Below are 25,929 nucleotides of genomic sequence, written 5' to 3' on the forward strand. Positions count from 1 at the left end.
AGCATCTGCCTCAGGTGCAATTCAAAATACAGCCCCAATAAAGCACATGACATATACATACATCCACTACTGGGTGAAAAACTAACGACAAATGTGGCATGCAATATATTGCACAAGAAAAGGAAAAAGGCATGAGAAAATCAACAAATATCTCTTTTAACAAGTACCATGAAGAGTTCTACTTCAACCTCCCATCAGAATATACACACTRAGTAAATAGCATAAAAATAATTATCCTGTACTTGCTAAGTCCTTAAATTAYTCATTTTCAACAACCAAGCAGAGGACTAAATTCTAAACACTAAACTACAGCCTTGTACTCACAAATAGTCTCTTTCAGCAGCAGAGTTGAAAATCAAGTCTAATTTTACTAAAACATTTGCACAGATCTTCTTTTTCTTGGCTGGAATAAACATTTGGATGGCAAGACCTATTCTTTCATAAGATTAGTGTTTTAACAAGAAGGGAAAAAGCCCTTGCTTAATAAATGAGGAAATTAAGCMGCACAAGGGAAATTAACAAATATATTGAGAGAGATAAAAAGAGGCAGAGTGTTGGAAGAACATTCTTCCTGGTGGGATGTTCTCCATGCATCACTGGGCCACATCAAATATGCACTTCACATCATAGCTCACATTCCAAGAATGACAGAAATACTTTTTCTCCAAGATCAAACATTAWGCCCATCCATAGCAACACATATTCCAACAAAAAAAAAAAAAATCCCAGACCTTCCAAATGATCACTTTATGAACCTCTGCAGCCATTTTCAACAGATTTCCATCCTCAACAACTTACAGTCAGGCTTCCCTAATTTGGTTCAAGTCCAATATTTGCAGTCAATGTGTTCAAAGTAGCCTGTCTTTTCACAGCAGAATCTTGGGTAGGGTAGAATATAAAAACATATTCTGTCTTTGTAAGCTTGATAYACAAACAAAACTAATTTCTAACCCRATTCAAATGTATTATACACAGCACTCAGCAGATAAACAGCTTCTGAGCAAAACAAATAATATCTGAGCTTTGGTTTCATGACTATCATACAGWGATTAACTGGTTTAGTGCAATCACTGTTTATAAAACAAATAATTAGTGAGTTCTGATAATTGTTTGTTGATAATGCACCGTTTTTCTGTTGTATTTATTAGCAAACAGAGAARAGATCACAGATTCACTTTCTTTAAAGATAAAAGGGAASCAAGTAATTATACTAATATATATAWAAATCATTAAACTAATGATTTAATTTCTTTACTTTCCACACACTACTGCCATTCTTAACATTGCATTTTACTCCTTCTGCACAAACTCAGGGGTGAATGAGAAGCAATGAAGTCCATCCTTACCTTAATATTACAAGCCTGTTCCATGAGTCTGCGGGCGTTCTCCTCAGCTCTGTACCTCTTGGGCAACTGAACCCTGAAGAATTTTAAAGCTCCTTCAAAATCAGCTTGTAGAAGGTCTTCTTTGGAGGTCTGCAATTAAACACAGGGAACTACAGTAAACCCTGGGAACATGCAGTCACAATCTTCTACTTGATTTTTCGTTTACTCAATGCATTTCAGACCACCAATATTCATATTAACTCAAAATATCCTCCTTGAAATCAGCTTTCTAACTCTGCTTCATAAAAGAAACAGAGGCTAAAGCCCATCCAAGGAATCCAAGGTACAGAGGATTGCAACATTGGAATGGATTTTATTCTTCTATACCTGCTAGGTAAGAAAGATTCTGGCTCAACCAGAAGATGACTCAACATGTCAGTGAGGAGAAAAACAAAACTCAAGCAAACAACAAAAACCTAGAAGAAATTACAACATCTCCTGAAAAGTTTGTGCATTAGACCATTGCTGATTCTCTTAGTACTGCCTTAGAAAGATAAAGTGAAGTATATCTATTGAAAGTATATATAGTCACAAACATGAAGCACAGAAGCACATGATTAATAAGAGGCATCAGCAAGTCAATGTGTCTGTGACACAATTTCTCAAAGAACACCATACCAGAAAATGTTCCACTTGCTTATTTCTACATCACCCATACTCCTGTACCTCTCAGTCTAACAGGTCAGAAGATGTTGCACATTCAGCATTAATCCAGTCCTGCCATTGACAGAGCAATGTGATTCACAGTGACAAATGTATTCATCCTGCAGGCTACTGAGACCTACACCAAGAGATTGAGAAGGCACCAAATCCTGAGCCTTGGGACAATTCCTTTAAATGGTTCACAGAAACTGAAGGTCCTGACAAGACATTCAGGACATCATTCAGAAAAATCTGAATTTCAAGGATTTTAACCCAGAAAAGAGTAAACAAAACTCAGTCAACATAGGTACTCCTATGGTGGAGACCTACACTGTGTAATGTGTGTAACTCCGAATACCTCCGGAACAGCACAAGCACTTTTGGTGAATTGCTGAATTAATTGCTCAAATACCACCATCACCATTTCCAGGTGTGCCAACACTTCCATGTGGCCATCCTCTGCTTTCTGATGGGTAACAAACCCAGTGTCATTTTTTTGCCTCATGACACACAGTGAGGTCCATTACATACACATGGTTTTCAACATTAGATTCTTAACTATGTTGTTATCCCCCCAAATCCAGAGAATCCCACAATGGCTTGGGTTAGAAAGCACCTTAAAGGCCACCTCATTCCAACTCCCTGMCATGRGCAGGGACACCTTCCACTAKMCCAGSYTGCTCCAAGTCCCATCCAACCTTGGACACTTCCAGGGATGGSACAGCTACAACTTCTCTGGGCAGYGTGTGCCAGRGTCTCACACCCTCCCAGGGAAGGTATCCAATGAATCAGATCCACTGTGGCCAACATCACACTTCTCCTGGATGAGTTTTCTTGAGGCTATGAATGCTCTTGCCACATTAGAGGCCAATTACTGTTTCATACCCGCAATGAGCTGGTGTTGGAAGTTGCCAAGTGTGATGGGAGCAGCTGATCATGCCCAGCACAACTGCCAAACCTGTGCTGGAAACCAAGCAYTTCCAGAGAAGTTCAGTGGATAACAGTGGTGGAAAAGCAACAGGAGTTTCCTAGGATCATAGAACCATTAAGGTTGAAAAAGCCCTCTGAGATTATCGAGCCCAACCACTTACCCAGGACAGCCAAGTTCACTGCTAAACCATGTTCCTAAATGCCACATTTGCACATCTTTTGAATTCTTTCAGGAATGGTGACCCCACCACTTCCCTGGGCAGCCTGTTCCAATGCCTGATCACCCTTTCAGCAAAGGAATTTTTACTAATATCCAATCTAATGGATATTAGGAAAARATTTAATCTTGATACCTAGCTCACAGAAATGGATCTCTCTTTCTTCATTCTCCGCCATGTTGGTATCTGCCATCACTACACAATTCCAACAGATTTCCCAATTACATTGCCAATTTGCCTTCTTGGGATACTCCTGCACATCCAAATCCCTCCTCCTCCCTGGGCTGTGACAGCCTGTCCCCAACTCCCCTGCAACATGTCCCCAACACAGCAGCAACCCCACGTGCCAGGGCAGACCCCTGGGATGCTCAGCTCTGCCAGAGCTGGGTGTGCTCCAAGCCCAACTGGATGGTGCCTGCTTCCAGCAAGTGGGAGGTGTTTGCAATCTCAACTCCTGGACTGTTGCACCCAGCACAAAAAACTTGAGCATTTTTTAGATTTTTGCATCCTAACAATTTGCTATCCTATATGCAATAACWAATTACTATCTAAATTTGAAGCGTGGATCCTTCCTAGAGATCCAGACTAGGCATTTTAATTTTAACTTTGTATTGGATCTATTTTTCTTAAATAATGCATTGAGAGTTTTGGAATTCTTTTTAGAAAGCAGAGGAAAAAAAAGGTAATGGTCAACCATTAAATAACCCTATCAAACTTCAGAAATGCTGATGCACCTACCCTTTATTTCTACTGCACATTTAAAAGTAAGCAAAGAAATATGCAAAAAAGGGGAATACTTAAAATTAATTATATGTAAAGCATTTAAATTCTGATTTAATTCTCCTATGCCTCTGCTTGAAGCACTGTTATAATACTAACAATCCCCAACAAATTACTCTTACTAAACAGTAATTATTGACAACTTCATATTCTCAATGCTGAAAAATCTGTAGTCAATGAAAGTAAGATTAATACCTATGGTTTATGGCAAAATGACAAGGTGCTTATGGAGCCTATAATTGATAACTTTCTATAAACTTTTCTATACACTATCAATATAAGAATGTAAAAACTTTTTACATTTTATTAATATACAATGTAATAGCTTTCAATATATTATCAATAACAGCTTTTCCATATATTGTTATAAGTTTTTATACAGGATATTTGCAATATACAGTGTACCAGCTGGATGTAATCCAAGCAGCTGGATTAGTACCTAAACACGTAAAAATCGCCAAGGAGCATAAATCAGAAAAAGTTCTGAAGAAGTGGACAGGTGGATGCTATAACAAAGAACAGGAGAGAGCACTAATGAGAACTTGGCAGAGGCACAGGACAGTCAGCTGAAAAATGGAAAATGAAGATCTGGAGGACTGGAAAAAAACACAAACATCACAACTGTGTGTGCCCTGAAGGCAAAGGTGAAAAGTCCCCCATGATGAAGAGGATGGCATCTCATTAGAGGGAGACCCCCATGACACCGAATTGAGGGTGACACATGTGCACTACAGAACTGTGATATTGTGGATTTCTGTGCCCATGGATGGTGTGGGTGTAGTGACGATGGTAATGTTCCACCATGCTCACTGTATAAATATGTGTTAATTTGAAGRGAATGCAGGTGGGTTAGGAGGAGAAATGCCCCTCACCTCCAGCACTGCAGTAAACAAATACCTGCTCTATAGACACAAATCTATGGGGTTTTATTTCTAATCCTTTTTCAGGCATCAAGATCATGGAAAAAACTCCTCTGACACTGTCTGCTGATCTAAGGTTGTAGTTATGAAAACTGCAAACCATCACATTGTACAGGTTGGTTWAAAGAGTGGTAGAGCCCAGACTCGTCAGCTCTTTCTACTTCACTGAATATTTTCACTTCCTTAAAATAATCTGTTCATCAAAATACTAGTTTCACTRTTAAAATCTCAAGGAAAAAAAGTGAAAAATAGATATTTTGGTATTCCAARATTCACCTTTCCTCACATTTTTTGACCTTAATCAATAAATCATAAAGATGTCTCTGGATCCTTTTGTTTGGAAGGCAGACATTTGTTAATCCTTGGTTAGAGTCACTCCTGGAATGCACCAAAAGCCGATTTCACAAAACCATCTGTAAGTTTAAACTGCTAATCATTAAAGTCTGGCAGGTACATTGCATTTTTGTGCATTTGGGAACTTCAGGAAAGTTTTTATTACTCCAGATGTTATTTTAAAATAAATATATTTTTTATTTAAATCTATTTTTAAACCCAGGCGAACAAGGAAATTCAGTGAGAACTATGACCAAAAGACTCAGTTTGCCTTCTAGGGTTTGACTAAATATGTCCTCCAAAGTCCTTCCCACATAATGTAAATATTTCAATAAAGTAATGAAATGATCTTAAATGGATGAGTTGAAAATAAGGAAAAGCCCTTTCCCACAAGTATTATTGAAGTTTTCAAATCTAATGGTAAAGTTTGGAAGAACAGCAAATGTTCAAAAAGCAGGAACAGAATCTGAGAGACTTAAATGATATTAATTTTTTTTAAAGTAAATAATATTATTACTACTTTCCCCGAAATATTTAGGAAACTCGATTAAGACAAAGGGAAAAGCCTTGGGTTTTTTCTTTAATTTAATTTCTCTGTCWTCAATTATTAATTCTGCAGCCTCATTTATTACTGACTATATCAACCAAAACTACTATTCCCACCAGGGAACTAACACAACAGAAGAAATTCTGGACCAGACAGAACTTTCTTAATTTAGTTCTTTTTTCTTCATACAAACAGATAAAAATTACTAATTTCCACAGTATTTTAGGAATATATTTAGTTTTCTGTAGAATGTCAGTGAGCATAAACCACCTGTTTTACACTTTAATGTCCATATGTCAGAAATGAGGCCAAGTTAAAGAATGAAAAAGAACTGGCCATGCTTTACTGTACTATTAAATTTGCTTCTTGGAAATTAAAAATGTTTTTAAGTATTCTCCAATTTTTCAGAACATAGTATTTACATACATAAATATATACAATATAAAAGTATCTATTTCTATCTATTTAATGCCTGTAACACACAGATGTGTGTTATACTTTCAMCTTCAAAATCCATGCTCTCCGTAACACATTGGCACAAAAATGCTGTGGAAAAAACCCCACTTACAGGTTTGTGGGTGGAGAGTTGGGATCCACAAACCCTAATCTTGTGCACTCCAATGATATCCCTCTTCTCAACACTTCACCCGTGCCTTTCTAGGTAGCTCCAGACTCAGATGGCAAAGTTCATTCTGCCACATAAAGCACTGATGCAGGTAGGTCAGAAAATCTCCTGGCTTCACCCACTCCTGGCCATCCCAAAGGCAGTAAACCCCACAGAACTGGCACTGTTCTATCTTCCCAAAAGTCAGTCAGGTGAGGAGGTGATCAGAATTTTTCTAAGATTGGCATAAAGGTTGTAGATTGTATTTATCACATAACACTGAAATGACACATACTCTACTCATCCCAGGCGTTTATCCCCAAAACCACTGCAGAGAGGGAAGTTATGCACATTAAAATTATATATATATAGCTCTAAATTTTATGAAACACCAATGTTTTGAAGGATTTTCGGTTCTGATTAAAGCACAAATTCTTGGTTTTCAAAGACTGCTCATTTTTAACGTATTATCAGAACACAGGCTCTCCTTTCTGAAAAGGGAGTGTGTCAAAAGGGATGTATGTCAGGAGAGGTATATTTAGCTAATAAAACCTGACTGGGAATCACATTGACTCCACAAGTCAAGCCTCTCTCATAACACAAAGCACTTTTTGTATTATTTTGCCTTTTTCACCCACTTTCTTTCTTTTTTAGCAAACATTACTATGCCACTCAGCAAAGCCAAACTGCCTGGGAGATATGGAATGTGAAATTTCCTGGTGTTCTCCATCTGGAGGGCCAGATACAAAGCCTGATTAAGTCAAGTGAAAAGAGCTCGGTGGTTTTGTCTCTGCTTTCCTTAGAATTCATCACAGCACAATTCAGAGTGATTTGCCCAAGAAACCAGTAGCAGGATGAATGTTTTGGTACACTGGGAGATAACTGGAATAATGATGAGACRCCCAACAGCTCAAACCACTCATCATCAAGGACTAGACTCAATTCTGCAAGTGACTGTAGATCCCCAAATCCAGCTGCACTGCAGCAATTGAAGAGTTTTTGAATTTTTGGGTTTTATTTATCTCCCAGTGCAGGAACATGCTGGTGCATCCACCCACCACCCTGGCTGCACCACTGAGCAGGTTGTAACACACAGAGCACATGGATTTCTGAGAGTACTGCAGAACACCCAGATGGGTTTAGACAGCACAACGAAAACATTGGACTGGTCACTGTATATAACCACAATATAGGTATGGGAATAAAGGAAGGGCACCAGAGGAAAGGAGAGGAATCAGGAAAGTACTCTTTTTCCATGGATCACACAAAAATGCCGTTCTGGTGTAGCAGGCCACGGACCGAGTGATGCTCTGAGCTGCAGCCAGGCGTGGTTATAACACCCTGAGCAGGCCAAACCAGAACCAGGCACTGACTCTAGGATTTGTCACTGTTTTGTGGGTTTGAGGCTGATTTGTACAGCAGGAGAAATGATACAAGCAGGAGAAATGATACATGTTMTCTGTGCCATAACATGCCACACGGACTGCAGGCATCCCACACACACACAGCATTTGCTATGATGGATGAAAACACCCTTAACAATTGATTTCCCAGATCATTSTACACAGGTATTTTCAACTTTTTTCAACATAGTGTCAACTGCCTTTCCAAAAGCAAGCACAGAAACAGCCAAAAACCAAAAGGCATCAACACAGCTTGATTTTTGATGAGCCTTTAAAGCCAACCTGTGATGTCAAAAGTATAAAATCTGAAATGCTGAGCATTTATGCACTTTGCGTCAGTACCTAGAAAGGTACACTGCTTATCTGGAATCATTAAAGGACTAAGAACAAAAGAATTTAGGAAAGATGGTTTCTTATAATTCAGCCCTGGCTGTGGATCCTTCAAGCTAGTTAAGGAGTGGCACTGATCCCCATTAGCAGGGGACTGGTGTCCAGCCTTCCCGAGCTAATATTAGAAAAAAGGACTCAGTGCTCAGGAGATGGATTATGAGAAGCCGAGAGAGAAAAACAAGAGCCCTCTCATCCCTCCTGGGGGCAGAGGCAGGGTTTGGAGGGAGGATGGCAAATTCCCAATGAATTAATCTCATGGAAAGGTGATCTCACCGCAAGCAGCCGAGGCACAAAGAGACGATGCCCCATGCCCAGAAGTTCCAGCACCCGACAGGCGTATTCATTCACCAGCTTGCTCCTCTCATCGTGCATATCCTGGGACTTCTTGGCAGGTGGGGTGAGCTTGGCAGCTGGGCTTTTGCAAGGTACCCCTTCTTCCATGAGCAGTAAGTAATAAGTATCCAGAGTGAAAAGAACAGTCTTTGTGAACGGCAAATTCCAAAAAATGCAAGATTAGGAGAGCCAGCCTCYGATGTCTGGAATGGGCTTGGATGGCCGCTCGAGCAACGCCCCTCAGTCTCTCAGGAGGAGAAAAGCATCTTTGCTAAGAATCAAGGAAAAATATGATCCACCGTGCTGGCTCAGCCAGAGTCCGAAGGAGATTTGAAAAACAAACCAGAGAAAACATGGATCTAAAAATGCACATAAAAAGCAGGAAAATGGCAGAGAAGATGGGCTGGGAGCAAAGCAAGGGCGAGCTGCAGGAGTCAGTGGCCGTGGGGGTGTGTGGAAGCCGTGAGCAGCGGCAGAAAGGGCAGCAGAGCCCGGGCAGTTGTGAGGCTGCACAGAGAAAAGGATGAGCTCATTGCAATCACTGCTCCGTGACCAGCGCTGCCGCTCACCGAGCATCAGACACGAAGGGGTGGGAAGGAGGGGGCTGGGAGCAGCAGCAGCAGGAGGAGGAGGAGGAGGAGGAGGAGGGGATGCCTGGGCACCGGGAGCCTCTCGGGGGAGAATGCCGTAATAAGAAGCCAATGGTGAGCGTGGACAGCCGCGCTCCCACCCTGCTACCCTCTGGCAATTCTCTGCTAGGGTTTGGCTCTTGAATCCCAGCTCACAGCGCATCAACTGCATCCTCTTGTGCTTCACGGAAGGGAAGGATTGCCCTCCCAACCAATATCATTACTTTTCTATTCAATCTGCTTCTGAATGATGAAACGCAGGCACGGTGTAGGTAGGGCAGGAGAGGCTCACCCTCCCCATGGTGATCCGGAGAGAAGCCAGGCTATTGGGATGTGCTGCCAGTGAGCAGCAGTGCATGGCTTCACACAGCCTGGGAAGCCATAGCTTGTGTCTGCACAGCTCCTGCTGCATGSAATTAAATCATTTAAAACACGGTAATGTCCAGTGCTGTGCTCTCAGGAGGCATTGCTAAATCTGGAGACAATGGGCAGAGAGGGAGTGATGTCAGCACATGTGTTTGAATGGATTCTAGAAAACTGCTGAACATTTGTAAGGAAAATGCAATGACGTCATAGCTGGAATTGCCTGGCCATCACCCTGTGCAGAAAACAGCCCACGTGTCTCTGCCATCTGCTRAAGGCAACCAGGCAGGTACTGCTCCATGTTACAGGTCTGGATTCTAGAAAGCATGTCTTTATGCTTCTTCATTTTTATCTGCCTCGTTATAAAATGGGACATGTAACAGAACACCCATTTCCAATCAGACAGAAATATTCCATAYATATCTAACATAAAGGAAATATTATAAGCAGCTCTACAAATCTAAACCACATTAGTGGCAAACTTCTGTGAATGTATATTCAAACTCTAAAAACCATTTGTCTAACATATAAAGAAAAAACATTTACTTAAAATACTGACACAAAGTAAGTATCTCTAGGACGGGGTCACTGATTTAAAATAATAAACATGTTAATGTGTAGCTAATATATGAAAATCATTGACACATTGTTGGCTTGAGGTGACACATGAAGGATTTGGGAAAAGCATTAAAGCAGAAATCAGAGGTCAAAGGCAACATGTCAATGAGCCCTCAAGGATAATGATACAGGATTGAATCAACTAAAGCACCTGCAAATGTGCAGTAGTGAACAGGTTGCTTAGCACTGATRGTGTTCTGAAAGCTGATTTAAATCCCTCAGGTTGCAAGCAACTGTTTTGCAGATGAAAATCTGCAAAGGCTACAGAAATTCTGCCAGGCTGAGATTAAGGTATTCACTGAAGCCCTTGTGGACAGAGCCATGATTCTCTTCAGAACACAGAAGCCACAACCAACACACATTTCATTCCAGTTTAAGACTGTAGTCAAGACTGTGAAGGGAACTCTCCCATTCTTCCCAAACTCCATCTGCACACAGTTCCAGAGATTCTGGTTCCTTATTTATTCTGTTACTCTACACACAGGTAACACCACAGTGCCCATCAGTTAATCCATCACAGGTCACATACCAGACTGCATGATTTTAGAGAAAGGGTTTAAAGGAAAGGAAGTAACTTTGCTTATTTTCTCAGAATTCTATTTTAAACACATGTTGGTAAGTGTGATATTCTAGAAACATTAGGTTCTACTTCTGTATGTGAATGAAAACATTGCTTGAAACATTAAAAGGGAAGAAATAAGAGCACTGCTACTGTGGGTGTTGGGAAGGAAGTTACAGTGCTGATCAGGCACGGAGTCATCAGTGACTTGGGGGCAAAACAGGTAAGAGGATGGAGAATTCAGAGCACCAACAGTAAAAAGCCTTAAATTCTTTATTGTGTAAGTCAGACTTTAATCAGATAACATCTCTGATCCTCACTCTGATTCAGTTTTGATTAATTTTGGGTAAGGTCTAGGTTTATGAAAAATGGAATTACCTGATTTTTAAATGAAGTCTCTAAGTCTAAAAATTTGTAATAGGATCCAATACTTCGAGGTTAAAGCCAGATGAATTCAGGTTATAAATGAGGTGCAAATTTTTAAGAATGAGGAAATTAACTACAGGATTAGCTTTCTAAAAGATGTAGTCTACCACCATCATTATATTTTTTACATCAGGTCTGTATTTCTGTTTAAAAAGAGGTCTCAAATAAAATATCTTCCAAGTCTTGACCAAAGACCATCCATAATTATCAGCTGAAATACACTGTTCCATGTTTTTCAGGAACTCTTTTCACACAGTGTAACAGTGAACCATCATTCAGGTTTTTATACTTCCTAGCATTCTTACTTATTTCCATATTTTCACTGAACATTACATCTTATTTTTATCCACGTCTGACCKGGAATCATGATTTTTCCTTCAGGTATGCCTTTGGATTACTGTCCCAAATTCTTCAAACGGGCCTGACTGAACTTAAAACCTAAAAATGGCCCAAAAGGTAGTAACTAAATAAGTAACCAAGATGTCTGAGAATAAATACATGTTACTCGTGCTCTGACTTCCATGTCATGGACTATCCAGTCTTTAAGTGCTATTAAACTCTGTTCTGGCCTCCCTATACATGAAATGCCTGTTCACTCACACAGCTCCTCTGATACAGTTCAGAGCTGCTCACACAGATGAGACCCACTGAACACAGAAGGGACTAATGCCAAAACAGTTTCAAAGTAAATAGAACCATAATAGAAGATGACTTGAAATTATCTGCATTCTGTGCTGCGATACCAAGGATMTTGATGGGCAGTCCTTTATAAATATCTATATTTAAAAATACTAAATCTCTGTATTTTAGGGGCAAAAATTACTGACTTTGAAAAGCTAAATAGACTAAAACTGGAAGAAAAAAAAATTCTCTTTCAAGTCTACTAATGTAAAAGGACAAGGCACTCATCACCAGAACAGCTCTGAAAATCCACATGAATAACATCATGACTACAATAAAAACTTCACCTCTTACCTTATCAGAAATTACTTTGTCTTTTCTATTCTTTTAGCCCTTTCATCAGGGCAAATTACAACTGTGTAATGTGGATTTAGCAAAGGCTACATCTTGATCATTATTAGAGAGAACACAATAAACCAGSTAATTTCCACAGCAGATTCCAGCAGTGATCCATGCTGCTTGGGCTGTTCTTAAACGCTTTGGAAAGAGGGTGAAGGATGAGATGACAATGTCTGCAGATGGTCCTAAATTATTCAAGGATTTAAAGACAGGGGTTACAGTAAAGAACTGCAGAAGGGCAATAAAAGACTGGCAATAGAACAGCCAAGGAAAGTCAATGCAGATAAATCTAAATTTATGCATATGGAGAACAGCATCAATTTTCCACATAAATGATAGACTGTGAGCTGACTGATGCTACTCAGGAATGAATCTTGGGAGTCACTGTGGAGAGTTCTATCAATATATCAGATCACTGCACAGTGGAGGTCAAAAAAACCACATCAAATGGTAGGAATTGACAGGAGAAGAATARAGATCTAAACAGAGAATGCTATTATTCTGCAGTGTAACTTCATGTGTGATTCTTTTCTGATATCATGCATTACTCTGGTCCTCCCATCTCAAAAAGGAGATAATAGAGATGGAGAAGTATTTAGAGAGGGAATAGAGCTCATCACAACCTTTCAAAGGAGGAGACAAAACCAAACTATGATTATTAAGCCTGGAARTTAGAAGTTGAGGGATATGTACACTTATGAAGTCCTAAGTGATGTGGAGACAGTGAAGCTGTACCAAGTGTCCAAAATGCCTCCWGACACAGGAACCTCATGTCAAAGTCACAGGTGACAGGTCCAAAGCACACAAAACAATCATTAAACTGAGAAAATCTCTGGGGCTACTCATTTACATGTGTTCAAAAAAGCTTGAAATAACAATCCATGCAGAATTATTAAATATGACACACTGTTTCTTTCTCAGAGAGTTTTCAAGACATCAATTGCCATCAGAGCCAAAAGAAAACAATATTATTGTCCCATTCTTCCAAGTCTTTCCCATGGATCTGCTGCTGGAAATGAGACACAGGGGTAGCCAAGCCAGTACAAATCTGCTCTGGAATGATGATTTGTATGTTTTATTCACTTCAATTACRTRCTTGGAGAAAATATTTTCCCACAGRATGATAAGATTTGCTAGGTACATGAGACATACACACTATATTTAAATTATATTAAAAATAATAATAAAGATAATAGTTTCAATCAGAACTATATGTAACTCTAAAACCACCATATCTTCACTTTCCAACATCTAGGAATTACCAACACATGGTGTAATAGGAGGAGTCATTAATATCTAAATAAGGGTTCAGTGCAGCTAAAGAAATGCAGGTCAACAAATTCATGTTATTTTCTGTGTCCAGTCTTCTTTATGAAAAGAGATTATGTCTCCACCCTCAAAATTCAAAACTGATGGTGAACATTCACATAATATGAATAGAACTGATTTCAGGTATGAGGAGGAGAACAAATGAGCTAAGAGAGTAACTAATCAGGACAGGATGGATTTTCAACACACCGATAAATGTGGACTTTTAAAAATAGAAAATTGGTTATACTGAGGTTGGAAAACCAGTGGTGTGGAAGTTGAATTATTCTGGATGTTTTCAGGCACAGATTTCTCTTTCTAAAGAGATCATCTCCAACAGGTCACCCAGGACAAGTTTTTGGGGTAGGGGCAGTGGGTATGAGGGAAGAATTATTCAGCCCAGCAAACCTTAAAATTTAAGGACATCTTCAATTTGGGACCTAGAAATACAAAAMCAGTGATCTGAGAGCCTCTTAAATCGTGAATTTCTTGTGCTCTGCCCTATGCAGCAGGCCTTAAGAAAGAACAAATGATTCTGATCTCCAGTTCCAAAGAATGAGGATCCTCTTCCCTTCCTAAGGTRTCAGCTCTTAGCCTGGGATCAGGTCCATGAAGAAGCTATAAAAAACGGGGTATAAAAATAAAGGACGTCTATTTTGCATTAGATTCTAATGTGGACATTTGTGTTTTTTTCTTGAGAAGAACCTGTTGAATATGTAATGCAATTACAGAGTGGACTAAACCAGCTCACCTAGAATCAAACCTAGTTTTGGCTGAAAAGGAGCCCTGCTTGTCACTTCATCAACTACTGGCTTAAAGCAATGCTCACTTAAAAATCAGTTCAGGCTCCTTGAGCCATTGCAAGTGCAAAGAAAGAACAGAGCAAGAATGAAATGACCACTGTAACTCTTGGACATAAGGCCTAAATCACATTATCTCTAGTCTTAGTGCACTTTTCATCTGACACCTTTCAAAAAATTACAGTAATTGCCAAAATTTAATTCCCGACTCAAAGACTATTGACATTTTTAAATTACCTGCATTGGCAGTATGAAAGTTTTACATGTCTGCCCATGGAATAGAATTAAGGGGAAAAAAGAAAATGTACAATTGGCTATATGTTCCTTAAGAATTTAAATGTAAATGTACACAGAAATACAGCACAATTTTATTCAAAATTTGTAGTCTTACACAAATTCCCTTCTAAAGAGGAGAAATAGTATTTGTGGAACCTTCTGGCTAGTCAGGACAATCCTCAGAGTTATCAGAACAAGTAGATATTTTAGAAATAAGAAAATACAACATGAATACAGAAAACATGATGTGACCTCTCTWAAAGACCCCGTCACTTCTGAAGGTGATGCAGAAGGGAATGGCTRAGATTCTCTGGAGTTCAAGAACACTGAAAATATTGAGTTATTTAATAAACAATATGAATGGTATCCATAAACACTTCAAGGTGATAAACACAACTGTGAGTGATGCTGGAAAGGCAATGTTGAAGTTGAAGGACAATGCTGATGTAAGAGTAGCTGAGGGTAAAKCAATCAGTAATAAATTTAATCAGGACTAAGAGAAATGGCCTTCCAGCAGCAATTCTGAAAGCTGTTGCTACAGGTTCTGAACCAGATGTTGTTTCACATAATGGCACATAGGAGCAGAGAAGCAGTTCTTCAGCCCGGGAGGTCTTTTTCAGTCCAAAACCAGGATGAAATAAAGATAATAAATAACTCTCCTTRTCCAAGATAATTTTGACACATTTTCTTTTAAAATGTGCATCTGCCATCCCTGCCATTGTAATTAGGATACTGCTCCCTGATGTCTGGGACACTGACTGACACAAAGAGCTTTTTGAGACTTCAAGGTGCTAACAGAAATAACCAAGAAACACATGTCCTGTGCATGTAATACTCACTTATCTCCCAATAACATGCAGAGAGGAGGAGTGGCAGGACTCACAAGCCCTGTTAGAAATGCTGTTCACACTGACCTGAGTTCAGGGAATGAGGTATAAAAAGTATGGGGTTAAGATACAGGTACTGAAGTGGTATCTCTGTAAGATAACAAAGCACTGGCTGGAAAACACAAGTAGTAACAAACACATCATTGTTTCTCACTATTTTCAACCCATTTTCTTTTCAGTATTGTAAATCTTCCTGATCATAACTAATAATATGTTGCCTCATTGCCTCTAGCATTAAGCAACATATTTTTTGACAGTCACACAWATTAAACCTCAGTAAGTCAAGTGCTGAGCTTAAGTGTTCTGAATCACACACTCCATGAGTAGATGAACCCTAAAAAAAGAAACATTTGCACATGGACCTATTTTAAAGCCTCTGATTCACTCTTGCGTTTCCAGTGACCATGTGCTCTCTCCAGCCTTCTCAAGAATTAGCAGCCAYGACAGTAGTGACTCTAGAGCCTGAATTCTCCACAATCACATATTTTAATTCTTGCYTCAGTTTGCTAATTCCAAAATAAAGWGTGCCTTTAGCTAGTTTTGCCAAGYTGTAAGATCWTAAACAAAAGATGTAAGAATTAATCAGTTAAATCCCTCTGGTGACCAGTGACAGGATCAAGGGAACAGCTGCAATTCTGTCATGGGAGGTTATCTTGGATATCAGGAAAAGGTTCTTCCCCCAGCAGGTGCTGGGCACTGAAGAGATTCCCCAGGGAATGGTCCCAGCCCCAGGACTGCCAGAGCTCCAGGAGCATTTGGACAAAGCTCTCAGGCACAGGGTGGGATTGYTGGAGTATCTGTGCAGGWASAGGAGTAGGAYWTTATTGGTTCTTGGGSGTSCCTTCCATCTCAGGACATTCTATGMTTCTGTGAAGTACTAAAATAGGAAAGAAAGCTCACAATTTATTTCTTTTTCTTAGCGTATGTGAAGATTTTAATGTTTTTAATTGCCAAAAAGAAACAAACTAGTTGATGACACAGGGAATTAGGAAATATGATAGCACTGGAATGGTATATTTTCCTCTATTATCAATTATTGGTCTTAACTGGGATTTTTAAAATGAAAACATCAATGCTGTTTGTTGATTTGTTTTGAGCCACAGATTTTTATGCTGTCTTTTTCTACAATGGGGTTTTTTTGACACCCTACTGCTACGTATTCCACTGCTCAGAAAATGAGAAGTGAKTGATAAGATTTTCTACCAGCTCGGGTTTCTGAAGCCTAATTCCRATGCAATTCCTACATGCTTCAAGTTAATCACTCCCAGTGTAAAATGCTGCCACCAGCTGGGGACCCTGAGCAGGCTGTGAAGCACAAAAAAGCACAACATTTGGATGCTACAGAAAAAAAAAACAAAAACAAAAACAAAAACATGGAAGGAAATGCTTTTCCTTCCATGACGAATCAGATTAAAGCCTAAACGATGGCTTTCACAGCTAAAGAGCTTTAATCCTCTAGCTGTTCCTTGCTACAGGCATACTCAGAGTGTGGGAGAAGAGGAAGAATTCCCCGCATGTTTTAAATGTTTATTTTCCAAAGATGACTGCACCAAGATGTCTCAGGTGATTGTTCACACAAGCAGCATTGTCATTTCCAGACTAACAAGAATTCTCTGTAAGCACCGGCTGCTGGAACTGTGAGATACAGGGAGCTGCAGATAAAAGCTTCTCTTCCATTGCTATTTAATGAGGGATTTGGATGCACACACYTCAGTAGAAGCAAGGAAAACAGCATTTACATAATAAAGACTCCRATATTCCACTGATGAAAGATTCCCTTATCCAAATTTAAAATAATCCAAGAGATTGCGGATGAGAGAATAATCACTATGTTTTAACAAAGAACAAATCCTTAGGAGTTGTTTTCATTCACTTCAGAATCAGAGACAAACAAGCTTTGAAACATAGATTTTAAGGCAGTTTTTCTGCAGCATAGTCAGGTTCTGTAGCTTGAAAAGAGCASTACACTAAACCACTTTGCTCCTAATGATTACAAGAGATTATGAATACATTTGAATAGGAAAAAAATTACWTCCGTTCTCAGCTATTTTCTTCCCTAACAGAAGAGCAATTCTTGCTTAAAGCAAATTACAATGCTAGTTCAATTGTATGTAAGCACCAGCTCCATCTCCATGCCACTACAGAACTGTGCTCTTAGGTGAGTGTTTTRGACTTAAAATCTTAYCTTTSTTATRCCGATTTTCTTTATACTTGTTTTTYGCTGCACTATGGAAATACTTTCTCAGGACAACACCTCCTTTACCATTTATTTAGCATCTATTACTGCTAGAACAGGCAGCTACAGCATACACATGCAAGAAGAACTGATACAACTGCTACAAGCARAGTTTAAAACCAACTTTTAAACTTAGAAAATAAATATGAGTGACAAATTACTTTATTGAATTTTCCTCCTCTGGAATATCCAAACAAAAATGTTCACTGGAGAAGCAGCATGTCATGTGGTATATATAAAATGAAAGGCTTGAACCCTTCAGGCTAAAAGAAATTGGGCTAATTATTCAAGAGGAAAAAAATTTCCTTATTTGCTGTATGACACTCATGAATTCTTTCCAAAGTTATGATATTTCCTAAACAGTTGTTCTGCTGTTAAACTTGGTTCAATCCTTCCCTCTCACAGCAGCAGGAAATGTAAAGTTATCTTTCATAACTTCATTGAACTAAATTCTCCTTCCCTGAGAACCTTGCCATCTTCAGCTCTGTGCAAATCATTTTCCTTCTTCAGCTTTAATATCTGTAAGTTGGCACCTCTGCCTCCTCACAGAACCTGTCCCCACTATGATGGCAGCAAACCTGTTGGGTGTTGGCTGAGTGCCTCCTTTCCCTTCTTCACTATCTATCATGCCACAAGCTACCAGATTTCCAGTTATTCACATTGGCCTTGAAAACTGGAATATTGACAGTTGCAAATGAAACAGGAAGAAAAGGGCACACACTTCGCTCCCTCCTTTTTACAAATTTTGGTTTGTGTAGGAACACTTCCCTGGAAACATACATAAAACCAATTTCCTGTTTATAGGAGTCTTCATTAAATACATGCACTCAAGTAGAGAGCCACATTTTGCCCCATTAGCTGAGTTAGTGTAAAACACAAGTTATTTAGGACATTTCCTCACAATAAGGATACATMCTATCTCCTGCCTACACTGCACTACAATGAAGTCACCTGCCCTCAAGTTGGACGTGATGATCCTTTGGGTCCCTTCCATCTCAGGAKGTTYTRGGATTCTGTGAAAGTACACGTTKGGAAATTTCAAATTGCTCTGCTCACAGCAGCATATGGATGCATATTCCTGGTGTGGAGCACTTCTATCATAGGATTTTGTACCATAGAAGAATGGCACAATGAATCTCTGAGAATTACTCCTTGCTGAGTAACCAAGCAGTAGCTGTTTGCTCTAAAAAAATGACAAGAAAATCCCCCTGGAGGACCAGCAACAGTCCAGTGGTTCTGGTTATGGGGTGGCTGTGCTAGGAGGACAGGTTGTTCTATCCTCAGCTTTAGCCCTTTTTTTCCTGGGAATATCATTTGAACTCAAAGGTGGCATTTCAAATTCCATACTATGTGCCTGCACATGGACTGGAACTGAACTAGAGCTAACTCACGGAGGTCAGTACAAGTTAACTTTGAGTTAGTACAAGTTAACTTTGAGTTGATCTTACTGCATCCAAAAAGCCAGTGCTTTAGCTACAGGTTTACTTGTTTAGGTAAATTCTGTGTCCAGGCCAAAGACAGAAGTTCCCTGTATTATAGAAGATTTCTGTTCCTCTCTCAATATCACAAATACATTTTATAGCAATCAATCATTCAATTGATCAATCAATCAATCATGTTTGATACAAAAGAATCCAGACACAAAATAGATACGCTGTGAAATGAATCTGAATTATTTTCTTAAAAATAATTACATGAGATATTTAAATATTCAGCCTACACCCCTTGGTCCACAAGCTTTATCATATGATTTATAAAAACATATGTAAGTAAAATTTGGAAGATATCTCTACCCAAGTGGATATTTCTCCTTCATTTCCTATTCCAGAAGTCCCACTGTTATTGTTCCTTTAGACATGATACATTCAGCTAAATGTATTTCAAGATTTTAGTTTAATAAAACAACATAAATTTWAAAAAAATTACTTACCTTTAAAAGMGCCAAAGCTACATGGAAGATTATGTTCATACCCTGAAAATAAGAMGGAAGAGACATCAATCAGACCTAGCATACAAACCTCTTTTCATACTTATCATTATTGTGGCATCAAAACTCAGTGCTGTAAGTCTCTAGGGAATGCTTCCCTTTTCCTGCTACACTTCAGAGTTCCTCATGAAGGTCCCAAGGTGCAGTTTCCAAGCTCCCAGCTGAGGAAGATGACAGCTCTTTGGAGCTTTGGGAACCTTCAGTGAGTCAGGTGCTGTGGATGTGACAGGCTGTCCCTCCTATTTTTTCAGCACCAATGCTGACATTTCAGTGTCAATGCTTTCATGAACAGTGCATGATATTGKCATGAGCAGGGCATCAACAAAATGTGATAGATATTCTAGGTGATAGAATTTTTGACAAGTAACTGAGCTTAGCTTTGATTTATCATGTACAATCTTCCATATTCAAACTTTAAAAAAACCCCAAAATATAACAAAGACAACCCCAAAAGTACAAGACATCTTTTTATACTGCTATTAGCCAAAAGTCAAAACGATTTCAAAGCTGAACAAGCTGCTGTCTGTATCCAGCAGTTGCTTGCTGGTTAGCAAAAGCTGGAAATACAAACGTAGAGAAATGCATTCAGTGAGAAACTCAAGCACAATACACATTTATTTGAAGAATAAAGAAAGTCTGCAGCCTACATATCTTGATAATTTAAGATTATAAATAGCTTTGTCTTCATCCAAATATGAAAAATATCATATGCAATTCTCATTTGTTCATCCTTATGCTCATTCTCATCATGCACTTCATGGTCAGACTGTTTTCCTTGATTATTTTTCAAATCTTCTTGCCTTGTTTAATGCCATGATAAAACTTTTCTTACAATGGCTCCCAGAGCTGATATCTAGAAGCATCTCAACAGATTTGCACACAAGTAATACTGCAATTACATTGTTGTGGGATAACAAGAAGACTTTTGACAAGGCTATGTTCTATAAGCAATTGCTGCTTCTGCAATTGAGTGCTTTTCCAAGTCTCTTCCTGAAAGCCTGAGACCATGTTTCTATAAAAATTAGCTTTTATAAAAACCTGCTGAGAATTCACAGAAACTTTCTCAAAAATAAATTGTATTTTTTACATAGACAGTATTGATGCCTTAGGATTTTTAATTTCTATATTTTCATGAGTCTGTATTCTTGTACTTCCCTAATACAACACTAAAACTACCATTCTCCCATCTTTAGACAAAACAATCTCTCTCTGAGCCTGAATCCAAGGACACCTCACTGCCCGAGAGCCCCAAAATATGGAAACAACAGCGAGTTGGGGGGAGCAAGTTTGGGGTGGTTGACATCATCACCTGTAAAGATCACTGGGGGGCTGAGACCCAATATGTTAATAAGGCAGAACTTATAAAAGGTGAAGATCTCATGACTCGGTGCCTCCTCAGGACGAGGAGTTTGTCTGCCCTGATGTACCAGCAGCCCTGTTAGTCCTGGATTAAAGTTGTCTATTCTCATCCTCTTAAGATTGTCTGGCCTCTGTTTCAGGTGATTTCCAAGGCAACAGTATGGAGTCTTGAAGGTATTGTACCATTAATGAGTCCTGTAAATGCTGCAGCATCAGACATAATGAATATTGCAACACTGAATTACTTTGCAATTCACTTCATTATCATTGTGATAACAAACTGGTTTTCCCCACTAGAGGTCACAACTGCAGCAGGACTGAATCTTGCTTCATGACTAGGAAACCCTTCTTCCAAATGGTGTAAAAACTATTACAAGTTATTGGCTTTATATATCTCTTTCCAACAGAAAAATTTAGAAAAACAAAAGTCTGGTTGTGACTTTCAGTCATAACACTGATAAAAGSAAAGCTCCAGCAGCAGTACAGTAAGTTCATATTTCAAATTTTAATCCAAAGTCAACAGTTAATTCCACATAGTCATGACATTCACAATTTCTGCTTTCTAGCAGAGAGGAGTGACATGAATGTACAATCTGTAAATGAGAGGAATATCTACAGACTATCACTGCATTTTATTCTTAACAAACTGATCAGATTTTGTTATGTTATGAGTGAGAGTACTATGTCTAATAGTTGAACTGCTGAGGAATTAGTGTCCTGTGTATTTTCTGGCACAACCACAAAGAAAAGTACACATGTTCTCATTTATTTTCTATTTTTTTTTTCTGATTTGCCTGAAACTAACACTGTTCCTGAATTCAAATGAACCAAAGTCTCTCCTGGTGCTCCTCTWATCCATCACTCTTCACATGGACAGCAATTGTAGCAGAAATGGGTTTCTACTTYGAGCTAAGGCATCAACTGCTGCAGTTTGGTGCTGACCAGTGAGGCTTTGCAGGGTCAATATGCCTCAAGAGCTGAGTGGATTGGAGGTGGATGCTCAGATTGCAAACCAAGAGTGGAACGTTTTACCCCATGGTTAAAAAACACACTCGATAACCACTGATCCACATACTGGAGTGATTTGTCCTAATTCATGCAAAACTGTCCTTCCACAGCCAAGCTGAATGATTATGATCATGAAAAAGTAGGCTCAGCTTATTTGTCCACAATCTCTTTTAAAATTAAAATCCACAATCTCAACTTAAAACCGTATTTAATTTACCATACAGTGATTTGTAAGCTTCAGCTTAAACTTCTTCAGCTATTTTAGAAGAAAGACCAAAAATACCAAAGTGCACCAGACATAGAAATCATTGGTAACAACATCCCTGCAGCAATTTTATAATGAAAACATGGAAGTACATGCAAACCATGCATGAGGGGGAAACAGAAGGGAGCCCATATGAAATGAGCTTTTGATAATTAGTGTTTAAAACCAAAGGTCACATGTTGAACTAGGTACTTCGAAACAAATCTATAATAGCATGCAGATCTCATCTCGATATTTAAAAGATTTGCATGTGTGAAAGTTGTTCATAATTACCTTAACACTTCTTTTAATACAGAACAGCCAAAAGTCAAATTATACACTTACAAACAAGAACTTGTAACAACACAGGAATGATGAGGGGCTTATCATCATGATGTATCACAGAATCAGGTGTTATTTAAGGACCCTCTTAAGCTTGTGTAGAGGACTAGAAAACTTTGAGAGAGCTCATGAAACTCAGGAGTTTTGGAGTAGGAATAAGCCTAATTAAAAGAAATTAATATGGTAAGGATAAGGGTCAGGAAAGAGAGAATACTGCAGTTTGTGCCATGTTATAACCTCCTTACAGCTCCTGCTCATGCCACACTGACCATCCTCTTCTTTACAGACATACTCTGCTTGACAGGAGCACTTACTCCAGAAGAAAGAGCATCATTTAGCAGAAGAGCCCTTTACACCTACTGGTACTGGGATGAACACTCACCATCCAGGAAGCTCCCATTTAATTCACAAAGACTGCACTTCATAGAAGCATCTGCTTCTTTGAACTGTGTGTCAAAAAAACTGCAATTTCCAACCACKATTGGAAGTAATGTTCTCACGGGCAAACCAGTGAAACTCTCGCATGAGACTGTAAAAATGAAATTATACATATGCACTGAAATGAAGACTGGCTGAAAAKAAATAGAAATCTTATTAACTCTGGTCTAGTAAGAGGTTTTGCGAGTTCCTTAACTTCCTCCAAAGCCAAGATTCCCTCTGCAGAGAGAAACCTCTTTGATGGATTCCTCCCTTTCAGTCCCTCTGAGCTCTGAAACAAGATGACTTTTGAAAAGGCCTGAAAAGAAGGCTGGGWACAAAGAACAAACTGAGACTTGTAAAGATGTGATTCTGTGGGACCCAGTTTGCATTCAGTGAGATCTTTGTGACAGGCTGCTCTGTCTTCCTGGTGCAGGGAAGAGGCAGATTTATTCATCTGAGCCAGCAAATCTGCACAGAGGTTACAAAAAAGGAAGTCAAGGGGCAGCAAACCAACATTTGCTATGAGCAAAACTCAACAGCCAGACAATTTATCAATTGTGTATATGTAGACAAGGTTTGCACTGGGGACAACTTTGGAATTTCTCTCCTGTTTCAAAGTTTCTGTTTAATGGTAGAAGCTTCAGGAGAAGACATGCTATATTGAATGTTAGCATCTCTCCCTCCCCAACACAGACCTGTCTCTGGTTACACAGCAGCAGCCTCRGCACCATCTTCACCAACAAAAGGAAATGACTCTCTTTAAAAAAAGGAAATCTAACTAATCAATGTCTGTAATTATCTGTGTTTTTTTCCCTACATATGCATGGTATGTAAAAGTAAACAATGAAGATACTGACACAACATTGTCTAACGTAGATAACCAGATAAAAAGACAGATACAAGAGTCAACTAAGCGCTGCCTTAATGGCTGAGAAGTCTCAAGCCCCAMAACATGAACCTCTTCCAGCTTTCTAATAACTGAATTTTCCTTTCTTTAAAGGGAGACTAGCTATTCAACTGAAGTTAACTTGACATTGTTTCATAATGCAAAAATATTTCATAATTATGTGTTCATTTGCATAGTCTTTCAAAGGAGCTACAGAGGATAATTGGGGTTACAKACTCTAAAGGAGAAATAAAACCTATTTATGTTTTGGATGGATTCCAGCAAAATATTTACTTGGCAACTCTAATATGTTGAGAACACACAATAAACTTCAGGAATGTCACAAATGTCTTTGTTTTCCTGACAACATGAATATATGGTCTGAAGCTCAAATCTCCCTTTGTAAGCAGGGCAGCCTTGGAACATACTCTGCATTTTAATTAACATCTTTTAGACAGAGTTTGTGTAGCTTGTACATTTATTCTAGTTCAATGACAGGTTGACTAAAGGAAAAAAGGTTAAAACTCTTGTTCAAATAAGGCACAACACAAATTAGCAGGCTATGTGTAAACAACAGATACAGCTTTCGTACTAAAGGAAAAAATCAAACAAAAAGCAAATTACACAGAGATCTCACTACTAATGTACGAGTACAGTTGAGTTCTCAGACTGAGCTTCTCCTAGTGATACCATATACATTGTTTGTAAAATAACACACCAGGAACATACGAGAAAGAAGAAAGCACAGAAACCTCCCTCCTGATCCTATGATGCCGTGAAAAATACACAAACCAAATTAAAACCAGTTGATTGAATTATCTGAGGAGCAGGTACCAGGAAGATGGTAAAAAAAACCACCACAGGATTCGATAGTGATTTGTGTCACTTTTCTGTATTTTGTAGCATAAAACCTCACACAATAAATACCAGACAACCATGAACCTGTACTAGCATAATTTCACATTAAATTTTGTTTGGTTGGTTCCTTTTAGAATAGAAATAAATGGGATTTAGGAATGAACATTTACATGTTTTGGGTAGTTTTCATGTCRTTTGCTGCTGAGATGTTGCTATCTCTAAATGATGGTAAACGCTGCTGTGAGATTAACTTTTTTTCCCCTCCACCTTCTGTGACTGTTTGCAAAGAATAAAAATTACAGCCACAGAATTTTAAATCTTTTCCACATATCAGACTGCTCCCTTGCATGTGGTATTTCTGCAGTGGCACATTCCTAATTCACCAATAAATGGTTATGGGCTAGCAGCGTTTGTTAACCAAGCCATACACTAACATTATTTTTCTGGTTTGCACAGTTTTAAATTGCAGGAGTTTTAGACATTTCTGCCCCTTTTTCCAAACCTAATTAATACAGGGACAATGAAAGGGGCCTAAATCCACACTGGGCACCAAGGGCCTTATCACATACAAGGAGAGAAAAAGAGGCCTCATATCTCTGTAGGGAAGACAGATCCTCTAGCTCTGGTATGGGAACAGGGAATGGCTGTTAGATGTGCTCAGAGGAGTAGGAATCTTCCAGTTCCCAGTTTTCATGAGAACAGATGAGATGAGTGGTTCAGAACATCTCTTGACAGAGAGTTGTGTCTCCTTCCCCCTCTACCTCTGCTCAGATGCCACAAAGAAAAATACAYGCCCATGCTAAATTGACATCTGCCCCCCTGCACTCTGTCTCATCTCCTTCTCAGGGTTTATCCCTCATCCTCTCCCTTTCCCTGCCACGACACAGCCATGGCCCTTGTCTCTCTGCACCCTGACATTGGTYTTCCCTTTCCAACAATGAGTCAAGTGCAAAGTTCACATTGTGATTTGACATATTTAGAAAGTTCACGGCAGCCTCAGATTCCAAGCACAAAGGAACAGAAAGAGTTTTGGCATGAGCAGACAGTACTACCCTCTTCTTCAAAAACCATCCCCAAATTAGCTCAGCTTCTTGGATTTATTCACAGAATATCACTCTCCCATTTGTGATACTTTCCATCAGTTATTACAAAAGTATTTCTGAAGTCTGCCAAGACTGTTTMGGACATGCTGCTATTCCAGTACAGCAGATGGCACTC

General features: G+C 39.0%; 1 protein-coding gene across 2 annotated transcripts in view; it reads right to left on the reverse strand.

Annotated features, from left to right (window-relative positions):
* Nucleotides 1–25,929, reverse strand: part of LOC130581523 (rab GTPase-activating protein 1-like) — a 96,869-nt gene that overhangs the window by 60,045 nt on the left and 10,895 nt on the right. Inside the window, exons 4-5 of one of the 2 annotated variants that reach the window (XM_057379672.1) lie at nt 19,538–19,579; nt 1,347–1,475 (exon numbers count right to left, since the gene is read on the reverse strand). In XM_057379672.1, the coding sequence (XP_057235655.1) occupies nt 1,347–1,475; nt 19,538–19,579 (171 nt within the window). Of the gene's footprint in view, nt 1–1,346; nt 1,476–8,425; nt 8,609–19,537; nt 19,580–25,929 lie in introns of those variants that run through there. The other variant, XM_057379673.1, reaches the window with a different exon arrangement.

This window comes from Malurus melanocephalus, unplaced genomic scaffold, assembly GCF_030028575.1.
Source record: "Malurus melanocephalus ecotype Western Australia unplaced genomic scaffold, MMel_1.1 scaffold_416, whole genome shotgun sequence".
NCBI lineage: Eukaryota > Metazoa > Chordata > Aves > Passeriformes > Maluridae > Malurus > Malurus melanocephalus.